This window comes from Bufo bufo, chromosome 6 (assembly GCF_905171765.1).
Source record: "Bufo bufo chromosome 6, aBufBuf1.1, whole genome shotgun sequence".
In the NCBI taxonomy this organism is placed as follows: domain Eukaryota; kingdom Metazoa; phylum Chordata; class Amphibia; order Anura; family Bufonidae; genus Bufo; species Bufo bufo.
This window is the reverse complement of record NC_053394.1, coordinates 71,030,377-71,046,648: the sequence shown is the minus strand read 5'-3', so window position 1 is coordinate 71,046,648 and position 16,272 is coordinate 71,030,377. Positions and strand designations below refer to the sequence as shown.

At 45.3% G+C, this 16,272-nt stretch overlaps 1 protein-coding gene across 2 annotated transcripts in view; it reads right to left on the bottom strand.

Annotated features, from left to right (window-relative positions):
- Positions 1-16,272, bottom strand: part of SFXN2 (sideroflexin 2) — a 77,618-nt gene that overhangs the window by 46,502 nt on the left and 14,844 nt on the right. For both annotated transcript variants that reach the window (XM_040437752.1, XM_040437753.1), the window contains one exon: positions 4,328-4,498. In XM_040437752.1, the coding sequence (XP_040293686.1) occupies positions 4,328-4,498 (171 nt within the window). The remainder of the gene's footprint in view (positions 1-4,327; positions 4,499-16,272) is intronic.

Sequence of the window (16,272 nt, the reverse complement as noted above, 5' to 3'; positions counted from 1 at the left end):
CACATTTTGTTATCTGATGTAGGATGTTTTTGTGGCACTTGTGGTCCGCTGCAGGCATCCTCCATTGCATGCATTTTTTGCTGGGGATGCCATTAGCAATGGACCACATGTGCAGGATTTGCTCCCACGGGTATAGATGTATAACTGCATACGGGGTTGAGCATTTCCTGCTATTTGAGACCACGTTATTTTGTCATGTAGCAACTGTGGCGATTCGCTCTGGTAGACAGGGTGTGCGAACACAGTACAGAGGCAAATTACCAATTCTTAAATCAAACTTCCGTGTTTATTCACACATAAAGCAAAAACAAAACGCCACTTTGCAGTCTTGGTGTTAGTTCCCACACAATGGAAAGTCCACATAACAAAAATCACCTTGTTGGCAGTTCTGCCTCCAGCAGTCCATAGCAGGCTTTTAGGGGGCCCGTTTCCCTTACAGATGGGTCTCAGCCCTCCAGCGCGGCACAAGCCTCAGTTCCCAGCACACACACCTCCTGAGCTCCACTGTCAGACTGAGGTAATCCCCCTCACCTGGCAGTGCTGGCTGGTTTTTACATTTTTGAGGTTTATGGCCCTACTAGACATGGCGAACATGGTGTTCAACTGTTCATCAGGCAAAAAAGAGGCTATGGGTCTATTTAACGGATGCGTGGGCGCTTTCCTAAACAGACACTAATGATACAGTGTGAAAAGACCCTGAGATTTTAGGGAATATATGAAAGTGATGGCATATTGCTGTGATATGCCATCACTTCCTAATTGGTGGGCATTGAACTACTAGGATCCTCACAGATCCTCAGAAAGAAGCAGGCGCAGGGCTGCTAAAAGGGGTTGTATAGAATAAGAGAAACATGGCTGCTTTTTCCCCACACAAAGCACCACACCTATCCACGGGTTGCCTCTGGTATTAAAGGGGGTTGTGTCACTTCAGCAAATGGCATTTATCATATAGACAAAGTTAATACAAGCCACTTACTAATGTATTGTAATTATCCATATTGTTTCCTTTGCTGGCTAGATTAATTTTTCCATCACATTATACACTGCTCTTTTCCATGGTTACGACCTCCCTGCAATCCATCAGCGGTGGTCGTGCTTGCACACTACAGAAAAAAGGACCAGCCTATGTGCACTCCCATGGTCCAGGCCACCAAAGAGGCTGGCTTTTTAAAAGTGCGTCTTATAAAGTGACTACTAGTGAGTGCTTCCACAATGGAAGCGCTTACTAGTATGAATTAGATTACGGGAGTTGGAAGCGAAGCGCCGCAAGCGCTTGTAGTACTCACCCTTCCCGGTCTTCCTTGCTGGAGCCGGCGTTTCACTGTCCTGATCTGAGGTCTGATGGGGTTCTGATATGGAGGGCTGATCTGAGGTCTGATGGGGTTCTGATATGGAGGGCTGATCTGAGGTCTGATGGGGTTCTGATATGGAGGGCTGATCTGAGGTCTGATGGGGTTCTGACAATGTGGGCTGATCTGAGGTCTGATGGGGTTCTGATATGGAGGGCTGATCTGAGGTCTGATGGGGTTCTGATATGGAGGGCTGATCTGAGGTCTGATGGGGTTCTGATATGGAGGGCTGATCTGAGGTCTGATGCGGTTCTGACATGGAGGGCTGATGTGATGTCCTGATAAGGGAGCCTGATCTGTTGTCCTGATATTTATGGGGGTCTAATCTGATGTCCTAATATTTATGGGGGTCTGATCTGAGGATCTGATATGAGGTCTGATGAAAAATATATTTTTCTTATTTTCCTCCTCTTAAACCTGGGGTGCATCTTATCATTGGGTGAATCTTATAAAGTGAAAAATATGGTATATAAAAGGATGAACAAATTGATTCTACAGGTTCAGAGAGAGAGACCAGTATGCTACTCAGTATTTCTTCGCAATATAGGAGTTGTCTGGGGGGAGGGGGGGTCTTTCTCATTATGGAGAGCGCCTAGTATGCAGAGTACGTGTTTGGAGTATTGTAGGCCAGGCAATGCCCCTCTGGGTTTCGAGGAAAGATATTCAAACTAGCTTTCCTAAGCCTATCTGATGGCTAATTTTCATATATTTTTCACAGAAATCCAGAGGAACATTGGGTTACAATACTAGTAACATAGTACATAAGGCCGAAAAAAGACATCTGTCCATCCAGTTCGGCCTGTTATCCTGCAAGTTGATCCAGAGGAAGGCAAAAAAAAAAACCTGTGAGGTAGAAGCCAATTACTCCTCATGCATACTACCCGTATGCCCCTCATTAGAAGAAACTGTACCCAAACCAAGGCCTCTCAGACAAAAAAGCTAAGATTCTTTGCTCAGCTCTGTTAAAGGGTAATTACTCTCTCTCTCTGTCTACATATACACATACATACACTACCATGTAACGTTCACCTTTCACCAGTATACAGTAGAAAGCATTATATACAGGCCATATACTGCATGTAACACAAGCCAGAGGAGGCGAGCAGTGCAGATGAGCCAGGAGTAGTTGGGGCACAAGGGGGAAGTTTTAACCATGTTCCCCCCGCTGCACCCTGTCTTGTGTGCAGTGGTTGTATAATTCTTTACAGCTAAGGGTTTGCTACAGTTGTGTCCAGTATATACATTCCTTTGTAAGCCAAATATATCAGCATTCCTAGGCTTGCTAAAGCTAAAATGTATCACAGTAAGTCATGTCTATAAGTCTAGAGTCCAGACTGTTTCACTTAAAATTGCCTAAACTGGTTACAATGGTATGGTTACCTTCAGCTATGAGAAGTATTAGCTCTCAGGCTACATTCACATGGTGGATTTTGACTCAAATTACGCTGTGGTTTCTGCCACAGTTGCTCAACTTCAATGCTGCATTGAATGGAGCTGAACTGCAAGCAGACACCCGCCGTGGCTTCAAGCGGTGTCCTTCTGGACACCGTGCCAATAAGGGACATATCTCTTCTTGCGCTGGTTGTAACTTTAATCCACTTGCCCACGGACTGCAGCACTGCCTCACCGTGAAAACAGGTGGACACCACACTACTGCAGCCGGAATTTTGATGCATATCCACGCCAAACTTCTGGCAGCAAATTCCTCCCTATAAAGTGGCTCTCAAGGAGTTTTTTGGCATCTTAATGTAGACAAGAATGTTCTAATAACAGACAGCATGAAAATGGTGAAAGCCCGAAATGCCATAAAAAATTAGAAATTTGCTAAACTTTTCATTACACAAAGACTAAGCATTCTTTACATAGAAACGGAAAACCATTTTACAGATGTAGTAGAGTTAACGCACATGCTTAACTCACAATGAGTTAAGAAATTTGAGTTAAGAGTTTAAGTGTTAACTCTGCTACATCCATAATTCCCCCTTACTCATACTAGTAGTACCTTTGGCTTGTCATATCTAGAGACTCTAGGATGAATGTAAGTCCCTGACCCTCCTAACACAAATGTTTCTGGGGAATTGTTGGGTTTTCTTCAGAAACTTGCCCTTTAGATGATAGTAGCCACCGGTATGATGGAGGAATGGATGGGCAAATAATTTGATAATAACATAATAACCAAAAACTTGATAACCTTCATGAAATTAGTTGTAGAATAGAAAACATGTCTGCTTTCTTCCAGAAACTGCGCCACTGTGGTCAGTGGCCAATGATGTGGTATTGCTGCTAAGCCCTATTCACTTGAATTGGAGTTAAAGGGGTTTTCCCATATGGACATATATGGCACATCGACAGGATATGCCCTAAATGTCTAATAGGTGCGAATCCTACATATGTGACCCACTCATACCTCAAGAACTCCACCATGAATGGTGGATCCTCTCCGTTCACTGCTATGGGACTTTCATAGGTAGCCTACCTAGCATGCTTGGCTATTTTTGGAAGGCCCATAGAAGTGAATGGAGAGGCCGTCCTACCTGTGCAGCCATCCCTCCATTCACGGCTATGGGACTTCTGAAAATAGCCAAGGCAGTTCTCAGCAATTTCTGAAGTCTCACTGCAGTTAAGAGAGAGAAAGCCATTATGCACAAGCAGCTTGCTCTCCATTCACTGACCCCATTCTTTAGATAAAAGCGGGTACCAGAGGTTGGACCTACAGCTATCAGACATTTATGACATATCCTATTGATATGTCATAAATGTCCATATGGGACAACCTCTTTAACTGCAATACAAGGCACAACCCATGGACAAGAATGGTGCTGTCTCTAGAAAAAAGTAGCCATGTCTTTCCTATTTCATACAACCAATTCAATCACATGCACCATTTATGATTTCATGTTGGCCAAACTGATTGACAGTTCTGGCTATAGGCATTTCATCTCATGGTAGAATGGGTGAATCCATAAAAATGATTGTACCTGTAAAACTGTAGCATGCATCCGGTGATCGCCATCCCTCCTGGAACCTGGAAAGACATTCTTCCGATTAGGTTCATCTTGTCGCCAGTGTCAGGGTGGAAGGCAGAGTCGTATAGCTTCTTGGCGTAATGAAGTTGCTCCACACTGGTGCCGGGTGGCGTGACACCTGCTCTGAACACAGAATACACTGTCAAATCTAGTCCAAGCATAGCAATAAATCAAGACTCTACCGTATATCATGAATAAATTAGGTGCATTTGGAAGTTGCCACTCCATTTTACCCCCCTAAGGTGGAACTAAAAGTGGTAACAATTTGCAGGAAGCCAATATAAAAAAAGAATATAAAAACCTGTATTGTTAGATATATCTCTTATATACAGTATATAAAAAATGAGTTCCTGTCTGTCCCGATGTCTGTCTGTTCTTTATGCGCGACCAAACAACAGATCCGATCTTCACCAAATTGGGCACACATGTACATCAGGTGTCCAGGAAGGTTTTAGACCGGGTCTCAGCTCTCTACGATGTGTCGTTTCGGAGATATTCCCAAAAAATGACCTGCATTAGCCAATAAAAGTCTTTCTCTTCATATCCCAACTGCCATACATACGGTCACATGTCTCTTATCGGCCAATAGAAGCTCACAGGCTCTTAGTCTACACATACACACAGTTTTGCTCCAGGTTTCAATAACAACCCAGCCATTTTTCTTCACTGCTGTAGGGCAGCTTTAGGCTAGGGCTACACGACGACATGTGTTGCTTGACAATATGTCTCACGACACATAGGGCACAACTACACTGAGACATTGATGTTGCACGACAATTTTTATAATGATAGTCTATGGTGTTGAACTGCGACATGCGACAGTCCATCTTGGATGGATTTTTTGCGAGTGTCGTATCACAGTCGCAGCATGTTGCAGTGCGACACCATAGCCTATCATTATAAAAATTGTTCTGCAACATTGGTGCGACAAAATGTCACGCGACATATGTCGTCGTGTAGCCCTAGCCTTAAAGGGGCAGGGCGCTGTGGAGGTTACTGTTAAGGGGGCAGGGGCCACTATCAAAAGGGCAGCTGCTGTGGAGGTCACTGTTAAGGGGCGGGGGCCACTATTAAAAGAGCAGCTGCTGTGGAGCTCACTGTTAAAGGGGCGGGGACTGTGGAGGTCACTGTTAAAGGGGTGTTCACTGTGGATGTTACTGTTAAGGGGGCAGGCCGCTGTGCAGGTCATTGTTAAAGGGGCGGGCACTGTGGAGGTCACTGTTAAGGGGGCAGGGGCCACTATTAAAGCGGCAGCTGCTGTGGAGGTCACTGTTAAGTCAGCAGGGCACTGTGAGGTCACTGTTAAGGGAGCGGGGTACTGTGGAGGTCAATGTCAAGGGAATGGGGTACTGTGAAACTCACTGTTAAAGGGGCGGGCTGCTGTGAAGGTCAACGTTAAGGGTATGGGCTGTTGTAGAGGTCCCATTTTAAGGAGGCAGGGCACTGTGGGTGGGGGGGGGTCAGTGTTAAGGGGGGAGGGGCTGTGGAGTTCACTGTTAAGGGGGCGAAGTACTGTAGAGGTCACTGTTATGGGGGATAATGTCGATATCTTAACGACACACAGAAACATTAAATGAATATATATTTATTGTATATACAGACTAGCTGAAGGACTAGCTTCGCTCAGGTATATTTAATCTATTTAATTTAATGTTTGTGTGTGTCGTTAAAAGATATCAACACTATCCACTATAACAGTAACATCTACAGCACCCCGCCCCCAAAACAGTGACCTCCACAGCCCCCAACCATTAACAATGACCCCCCCCACAGTGCCCCGTCCCTTAAAATTGGACCTCCACAGCAGCCCACCCTCTTAACTTTGACCTTTACAGCAGCCTTCCCCTTTAACAGTGCGTTTTACAGCACACCACCCCCTTGACAGTGACCTCCACAAAATGAATCTTAAAAACTAAATAGAAGGAGAGAAGAGAGAAGCAGCCTTTAAAATGATTTCTAGAGAGCTATAAGCCTAAAAACAAGGCGTTCCAGAGGGATAATTTTTGGAGGGTTGTCTGACAGCGTACATTTTTTTGATAAAGGGCAGAACAGTATAAACATTTTTTTTTAAAAGCATTACCTCACCAATCCCCCACCGCTGCCTTTCCTAAGCATACCGTGTCTCCACTGGTTTCCACTTCCTGGTTCGGTCCGCCATAGGGTTAGCGAGTGTCTCCTGCCATTTCCTGTAGATATCCCACCGGACAACCCTTTTAACCTCCTAACAGTCAGGTTCAAATTGGAAAAACCCTTCCAAAAATGTCACTTTTTTATTGTAGATTTTTAATGTGTGTCTGCAGTAAATCTTGTTGGCTCACAACTCAGGGGACACTTTTTCATTTTTAACCCCTTTGTGACATAATTAATTTTAGCCTTAAGGACCAATAATATTTCCCCCCTTTGTTTTCTAGCAGTCATAACTTTTAATTTTTTTTATCAATTTTTTTTTTTACTTTGCATCATTAGTTGTAGTTTTTTTTAGGAACATATATATATATATATATATATAGTGATTATTTTATTTTTAGGGGGGGGAGATAAGAAAAAAAAATGCAATTTTTACATTATTTTGGGGAAATTATTTACGGCGTTCACTGTGTGGTAAAAATAACATAACTTTATTATGCGGTCACCATAATGATGATAATGCCACATTTCTATATATTATGACTTTTTTTTTTTACTGCTTTTCCTTGGGCAAAACGGTTAGGTGGTTAAAGGGATATTCCAGGATTGTCCTATTAGTAGCCTATCCTCTTTATAGGACATGAATATCTGATTGGTGGAGGTCCGACTCCCCACACCCCTGCCGATCAGCTGTTTCAGGGTAGTTCCAGTGCTGGAAGTTGGAGCCGGGACTACACAACTCTGTCCACTGTGTAGTGGATGATGCTACTGCATTGCTGCTCCCACTGAATGGGAGCAGTCCCTCAGTTACCAGCGCCATACATTACACAACGGACAGCTGATCAGCAGGGGTGCAAGGTGTCAGATATTGATTTCCTATTTTTTTTTTTATTACTTATTTATATAGCGCCGACATATTCCATGGTGCTTTACAGACCTTATCATCCCGCGCTGTCTTTGGAGAATGGGAGGAAACCCGAGTACCCGGAGGAAACCCACACAAACACAGGGAGAACATACAGACTCCATGTCCTTGGTTGGATTTGAACAGAGGACCCCAGAGCTGCAAGTCACCAGTGATAATCTCAGAAAACCAAACACACACGTATGACACAATCTTGCAATTGTATATTTTATCTCTAGCTTCATGAATAAAGTGCAAACAATCCCAGTTATATACAACCCAGCGTAGAATTCATAAAGTGCAAAAGTCCACAGAAACAAATATTTAAGGCCTCATGCACACGACCGTTGTTGTGTTCCGTTCCACAAAATGGGGTTCCGTTGTTCCGTGATCCGTTTCCGTCTTTGTTTCCGTGTCTTCCTTTATTTTTGGAGGATCACCAGACATGAAGGAAAGTAAAAAAAAATCTAAGACAGGTTTGCCATGCAAATGATAGGAAAAAAACGGACGCGGATGAGAATCTTGTGTGCGTGTTTTTTAGCGGTCCCATTGACTTGAATGGGTCCGCGAACCGTTTTCCGCGAAAATAATAGGACAGGTTATATTTTTTTGACGGACTGGAACCACGGATCACGGACGCGGATGACAAACGGTGCATTAGCCGAGTTTTCAACGGACCCATTGAAAGTCAATGGGTCCGCAGAAAATCACGAAAAACGGCACAACAGACACGGAATAAAACAACGGTCATGTGCATGAGGCCTAAAGGGGTTTTCTGAGACTTAAATACTGATGAGCTATCCTCAGGATAGGTCATTAGTACCTGATCGGTGGAGGTCCGACACCCAGGACCCTCGCCGATCAGCTGTTTTAGAAGGCACCGGTGCTCTTGTGAGCATTGCGGCCGTCTCCATGCTCACCAAGCACAGCGCCGTACATTTGATAGCAGCTTTGCTTGGTATCACGCTCATCCCCATTCACTTCTATGGGGCTGAGGTGTGCCTAGACCATGTCACACGGCCTAGGAAAAGCTGGAAAAGGCCGCGGCGCTACTTTGAGCACCGGTGCCTTCTCAAATAGCTGATTGGTGGGGTCCTGAGTGTCGGACCCCCACCAATCAGATACCGATGACCAATCCTGTGTATTAAAGTCTAGGAAAAGCCCTTTAACAGTACAATGTAAGGAGAGACAGTTCACATGGAGGTGGAGGGCAGGCGTGCCCACATGCTGTAACGTTTCTGGGACCATGTCCCCTTTCTCAAGCAAGTGAACTGACTCTCCATGTGAACTGGGCAGCACAGTGGTTCAGTGGTTAGCATTCGGGTCCTGGATTTGAATTCGACCAAGGACAATAACCGCATGGAGTTTGTATGTTCTACCTGTACTTGCATGGGTTTCCATTGGGGAAAGTGTGATACAAATGTCTGTAAAGCGCTGCAGAATATGTCAGCGCTATATAAATGCGTAAAATAAATAAATAAACTGTCTCCTTACATTGAACTGTTAAAGGGATTGTCCCACGAAAAATATTCTACAGTTTTCAAACCAGCACCTGGATTTGAATACTTTTGTAATTGCATGTATTGCATGTAGGGCTGCAGTAAACGATTATTTTAGAAATCGAGTATTTTATCGATTATTTTTTACAATTAATCGAGTAATCTAATAAGAAAAAATGAATTAATAGACTGTTTTCCTTTATAAAAACTCATCAGACCCCCTGCCATCAGTCCCCAACACCCTTTGTTCCCCTCTGTGCGATCAGTCCAAGTGCATCAGTTCCCCCCAGTGTCATCAGCTCCACTATCCCCCAGTGCCATCAGCTCTCCCCCACCCCAGTGCCATCAGCTCCACTATCCCCCAGTGCCATCAGCTCCACTATCCCCCAGTGCCTTCAGCTCTCCCCCACCCCAGTGCCATCAGCTCCCCCTATGCCATCAGCTCCGTTCCCCCAGTGCCTTCAGCTCTTCCCCACCCCAGTGCCATCAACTACCACCTCAGTGCCATCAGCTGCCACCCCAGTGCCACCAGCTTGCCCACCCCAAGTGCCACCAGCTTGGCCCCCCCCCCCAAGTGCCACCAGCTTGGCCCCCCCCAGTGCCACCAGCTTGGCCCCCCCCAGTGCCACCAGCTTGCCCCCTCCAGTGCCACCAGCTTGCCCCCCCCAGTGCCACCAGTTTGCCCCCCCCAGTGGCTCCAGCTGCCCCCTCAGTGCCATTAGATGTGAATCAGCCCTAAGTGGGAGATGTTTAGTAGCATTCATTACTGCACAAGGGGGGTCACATTATATTGAATCATTTTCCTCAAAAATATAAATGACCAGACTTCCGGAGGCGGGACATTGCATATGGCCGCATCTTAAGAGCGCTCCTCATCCAGTTCTGGTGAATCCACTCACACAGGGGCATTTCTAGCCAATCTACCTAGCTGTTTGCTAGGCGTTTGTTGGAGTGTGGGGAGGAGGCGAGGAGAGCTCCCCACTCCATTTTCCAGGGACCCAGGGTGTTGTGAAGAACACGGCCACACTGACCCACTTGAAGACGCCATTACCTCTCTTATTTCTGGAACTACTATGCTATTTATTGGTATCTTCACTGCTTCTGGTCACCATCTCCAGCGCGACAGTACTTACCTTTCCTGTAGGGGCGCCGCTCCACAGCTCCTCCATCTTCTTCTCTGCGCGCTGCACTGTTATCCTGACGTCACACAGCGTCGGGTCACAGTGCGCGCTTACGTGCAAGCGCTTCACTCCCGCTCCGTGGTCACATGACACAAACCAATCCTCGATGCAAAAAATTTGCATCAAGGATTTTTTGTGTCGAATTACTCGATTTAATCGAGTAATCGTTTCAGCCCTAATTGCATGTAATTAAAAATTAACATAGCCACTGAGTTATTCAATAAAATGTATCTGTATAGCGCCACCTGCTGTTTTTATTTTTTTTTATTTCTTTGACCTGTGCACTTTCCTCCTTTAACTGCCTCCTGAGCTGTGATAGGGCCAGATCTGCTGCAGAATGGACACGCCCCCTTAGATGCAGCAGAAAAGACACTCCCCTGAGCTGTGATAGGGCCAGATCTGCTGCAGAATGGACACGCCCCCTAAAATGCAGCAGAACAGACACTCCCCTGAGCTGTCAGCTTGATATAAATCTAGCAGAGCAATGAATGGGGAGATCTCTGGATCCATGTGAGGTACAGGGCTGGTTCTAGCTTAGTTAGAAAGAGGTTGTCATGTACTATATGATGTCCGATTTTCATTTTTTACATAAGTCACGGGATAAGACCCTTTAAGTACAGGGGCAGACTGGGAACTTAAAATGGCCCTGGAAAAAAACTAAAAGTGGCCCCCATGTTGCAAGCAGGTTCAAATTGATAGAAGGCAGGGCAACAGAAGTAGGCAGGATCAGCTACACCATAGTGCAACACAAATGACTGCCCCGGTAGAAGTAAATATCACAGTGCAGAGCTAGATACTGGCCAAGAAGCTGTCTTTCTGTGGTGGCCATGAAAAGCTACACAGACTGTCCTCCTCCAGTTGTCTACAATTGAGATATGGAGCCTCGGAACAGTATTTCAAAGGGTTTTCCAAGAATTTAATACTGATGCCCTATCCTTAGGATAGGCCATCAGTATCTGATCGGTGGGGCGCAGACACTCGGGACCCCTGCTAATCAGCTGTTTGAGGAGGCACCACTCGGCTATTTTCAGCAGCCCCATAGAAATTAATGGAGGGCAGCTGCGCATGCACAGTGTGCCGTCCGACACCTTAGGCTACTTTCACAATAGAGTTTTGGCTTTCCGTTTGGGAGATCTGTCATGGGCTCTCAGAAGCAGATCAGTTTTGCCCTAATGCATTCTGAATGGAAAAGGATCCGCTCAGAATGCATCAGTTTGCCTCCGATCAGTCACCATTCCGCTCTGGAGGCGGACACCAAAACACTGCTTGCAGTGTTTTACTGTCCGCCTGATGAAGCGGAGCCAAACGGATCCGTCCTGACACACAATGTAAGTCAATGGGGACGGATCAGTTTTCTTTGACACAATCTGGCAAAATAGAAAACGGATCCGTCCCCCATTGACTTTCAATGGTGTTCATGACGGATCCGTCATGGCTATAGAAGACTTAATACAACGTAATAAAAGTGTTTTTGCAGCTCCATGAGGGATCCGCAAAAAACGCTAGTGTGAAAGTAGCCTTACCTGCTCTGTTCTCGGTGTAGGGACCTGAACCTATCAGACAATGGGGGCATATCCTAGCGATATGCCCCCATTGTCTGTGATGGGAATACCGCTTTAAGTATTTGTTTCTATGGACCTTGCATCACGGACTTTTGCACTTTATGAATTCTATGCTGGATTTAATATATGAATCCAAATGGGATTGTTTGCACTTTATTCCTGAAGCTGGAGATAAAATATACAATTGCAAGATGGTGTCACATGCTTGTTGGGTTTTCTGAGATTGCTGCATGAGATACAGCGGATCTCTGATTACACACGGAGCGCATTTATGTCCATTCTCCATTTTGGCGGTTTGACAAGTGAGACACCAGTGCTAACCACTGAGCCACCCTGAGGATAAACCATGAATAACAGAATTCTGGAATATCCCTTTAATAGCCCGCCATTATTCCTAACTGGTTAGATTTAGATCTGCGGATCCTATCGCCGTGCATTAGAATAGCAAACTGATAAAATGCTGGTTCCTGCTCCCTTTCTGCAGTGGCGAGGGTTAACTGCTTTCTGTTAATATGGCTATGTCTGAGAAGGGGGTTTGTTACGTGGTTTTAATTAGCTGAAAAGTGAATTTCTAAGTGACACAGCCTCTTTAATGGATTTCACACAAAAAGCCGATCATTAAAATCTGACAGGTTTATTGATCTGTCCCAGCGCTGGAGATGTTTGATACCCAGCTGTCCTTGTGTTGCCTAGCAACGCGCTACCTGCCTTTCATTAACTCTAAAAAGCCCAGAGCAGATTCATTTCATACCAGTCGCTGCCACGCTCTTTCCATGTACAAAACCGGTTTCCTTTGTTTTCTAGCAATTTAAAGAGGAATCTCTCTCCGTTCATTGCAGATTTCACCATATACATGATGGAATGGATCTACCATTCTAAATGCACTAGAATTCGGGCTTATAGAGCGCCAAAAAACTAGCGCACATGTCAGGCGCAACATTTATTATCTGTTTTAGACATTTTCTATGCTTAGCTAGGCTAGAAAAGGGGGCGTGGCTTTGCCAAATATAATTAAAAAAAACGCACCAGATTTATTAATGGTGCCCGCCGGTTCTTGCTGTAAGATAATAACCAGCCTTGAAATGACATAAGGAAAACATCTTTTATCAAGATGTGCCTTGTCTAAAGTAAATCTGCTCCCATATGCCTTGTACAAATTTATTGGCCGTTCCATGCATTGGGGACCGCGAATTGCAAGGGCAACAACTTGAATGGGTCCGTGGTCCGTCCGTACCGCAAAAAAGTAGTGCATGCACTACTTTTTTGATGTGCAGAGGCACGGACAGAAACCCCATGGAAGCACCACGGAGTTCCGTGCTTCTGTTCCGCACCGACCTTCCGGATTGCAGACCAATTCAAGTGAATGGGTCCACATCTGTGATGCGGGGTGCACGCGGCCGGTGCCCGCATATTGTGGACCCGCTGTCTGTGGGCCGCAATACGGGCATGGCTGGGCCCTTAAGCACAGATTCCATGACATGTCTATGCCACAGGTCAGGGATGCTCAACCTGCGGCCCTCCAGCTGTTGCAAAACTATAACTTCCAGCATGCCCAGACTGCCTACAGCTATCAGCCTACAGCAGGGCATGGTGGAAGTTGTAGTTTTACAACAGCTGGAGGGCCGATGGTTTCCCTGCTATCCCTGCAATATGGGAATTCCCAATAAAATATCAATTCTGGATCATCCATCTTAGAACAACATTTTGCCATCCCTCTGTTATTCCTCCAAGAATAAAATGACAATTCGGTGAGGGGATTGGGCAAGATTAGAGACACAGCTCATTGCAAAAAAATAAAAATAAAATGTGATTACACTTACCGGTAATCTTTTTTCCTTGAGCCTATGACAGCACCCTTGGATAGTGTCCGCCCCCTCCTCAGGACAGGAAACAGGAAACCACAACCACTTTAAAAGGAGGGATCAACCCCCTACACGCCAGTACTATTCCAAGGACTAAGGAAACACAAACCTCTCATAACAATAACAACTTTTCTAATTATTATTTTTTTTAATATTTTTATAAATAAATATATATTTTTATTTTATTCATTTTTTTTTTATAGGGAAGGGAATTAAGCGGGTGCTGTCATAGGCTCAAGGAAAAAAAGATTACCGGTAAGTGTAATCACATATTTCCCCCCTCGCCTATGACAGCACCCTTGGATCTATAAGCGAGATCAGATTAGGGAGGGACAACTGCCTGAAGGACCTTACGTCCAAATACTAGACCCTCATTAGAGGGTAACTGAAGCCTGTTATGCCTAAAGAACGTGTGAGGAGAACTCCAGGCAGCTCTACAAATTTGCTCTATGGAGGCAGAGGCCCTTTCTGCCCAGGACGTGGAGACCGCTCTAGAGTGGGCTCCAAATCCCGTAGGCGGGGAAACTCCCTTGGAGGAATACGCTAAATGAATAGCCTGCCTTATCCATCTAGCTATAGTCTGTGAGGAAGAGGCCAAACCCTTTCTTTTGCCCTGAAAGGAAATGAGAAGCTTAGAGGACAATCTCGAAGGTTGAGTGATCTCCAGGTACTGCAATAGACACCTCCTAACATCTAGACAGTGGAATTCTGACTCCTTCCTATTTTTTTGAGAGGCACAGAATGAAGGTAAGATGATGTCCTGAGAACAACGATAGGAAGAAGACACCATCGGTAAAAATGAAGGATCTGGTGAAATTATCACCAGATCCTCCAAAATATTCAAATACGGCTTTTCAATAGAAGAGGCCGAAATCTCACTCACTCTCCTAGCTGATGTAATAGCTAGTAAAAAGGCCAATTTTAATGTTAAAACCTTTATGGAGATCTCCTGAATGGGTTCAAAGGGATCTGACGTAAGGGCAGAAAGTACCAGGCTTAAATCCCATGGTGGAATATTAACCTTATGGACTGGAGCTAACTTTGAGACTGCCATTATAAATCTTTTTATCCAAGGGTGCTCAGCCAGCTTGAACTCAGAAAAGAGCACTTAAGGCCGAAATTTGTACCTTTAAGGGTACTGGGCCTAAGCTTCCCCCTCCAACCTTCCTGTAGAAAATCTAACACTAGAGGTAAATCGGGCGCTTCCAGTACATTTACTGGTTTATTTGCGAAAATACAAAAGGCCCTCCAAACACGTAAGTAGATCTTGGACGTGACTCTCTTCCGACTTGCCAATAGAGTGTTCACTACCTCCTCTGATAACCCTTTCTTCCTTAAAATCTGCCTTTCAAAAGCCAGGCAGTCAAATGAAGATTCTCTACCACTGGGTGAAGGATGGGACCCCGAGCTAGAAGTCCCGGGAAGACTGGAAGAACCCAAGGGGAGGCAACTGACATTCTGCGGAGCCAGGAAAACCAAACCCTCCTGGGCCAGAAGGGAGCTATCATGATGACTAGAGCACTCTCCTCCCTTATCTTTTTCAGGACTCTTGGCAATAATTTTAATGGGGGAAAAGCATAAAGTCCCTTTCTCCATGATTGAGCTAGAGCATCCACCGCTGTTGGATGCTCTTCTGGAAAAAAAGAGAAGAACCTCTTTACTTTCCTGTTGATTTTGGTGGCAAAGAGGTCTGTCACTGGAAGACCCCATAAGGCAACTATCTTGTTGAATATCTGCTGGTCCAAAGACCATTCTCCTTGATGCAGACGATGGCGACTTAAGAAGTCTGCTGTCACATTGCCCCTTCCTCTCAGATGTACTGCAGAAATTGACAAAAGAGAATCCTCTGCCACACAAAAGATCTTTTGACTGAGGGACATAAGACTCGGGAATCTGGTACCTTCCCATCTGTTGATGTATGCCACCGCAGTCATGATGTAAATTTTTACATTCCTGCCTCTTATTACTTGGAGACTCTCCTTCAAGGCTATCCAGATGGCGTATAACTCCCTGAAATTGTGAGATTGGGACTGAATCTCTGGATCCCAAGATCCCTGAAGAAGAAGGGATTCTATATGGGCCCCCCAACCGTAAGGGCTTGCATCCGTGGTCAGGAGTAAGACATCTTGTCTCTGCCACGGAACTCCCCCCCGGAGTTCGATAGATTCATCGACCACTCCAGCGAGGAAAGCGCCTGAGGCGATAAATGAATCTCTGAGTCCAGAGACAAAGGACTCCTGTCCCAGACTTCCAGAATTTGTAGTTGGAGTGGTTTCGAGTGGAACTGGGCCCACTCCACCCCCTGAATGGCAGCTGTCATAAGCCCTAAAACTGACATGGCTTGTCTTAGGGAAACGAACTGATGGAAAAACAGGTACTGAACTCTGGATCTGATCAGACAGGCTTTCTGAAGGGGAAGCAGGCACATCTGTGACATGAAATCTAAGGTCATCCCTAAAAAGGTGCACACTTGACTCAGAATTAGACTGGACTTCTCTCTGTTTAGATCCCATCCTAATCTGTCCAATACCTCCCTGAACCATAAAATCTGTTCTTCCAGCTGTGTGAATGTCTGAGAGAGAAGGAGAAAGTCGTTCAGATATGGGATAACAACCAAATCCTTCTCCCTCAAATGGGCCATCATTTCTGCTATAATCTTTGTGAATACTCTGGGGGCCTGCGACAACCCGAAGGGGAGCGCCCGAAATTGCACATGCAGGACCCTGTCCTCTAACTGAACCGCTACACTTAGGTGACTGGGA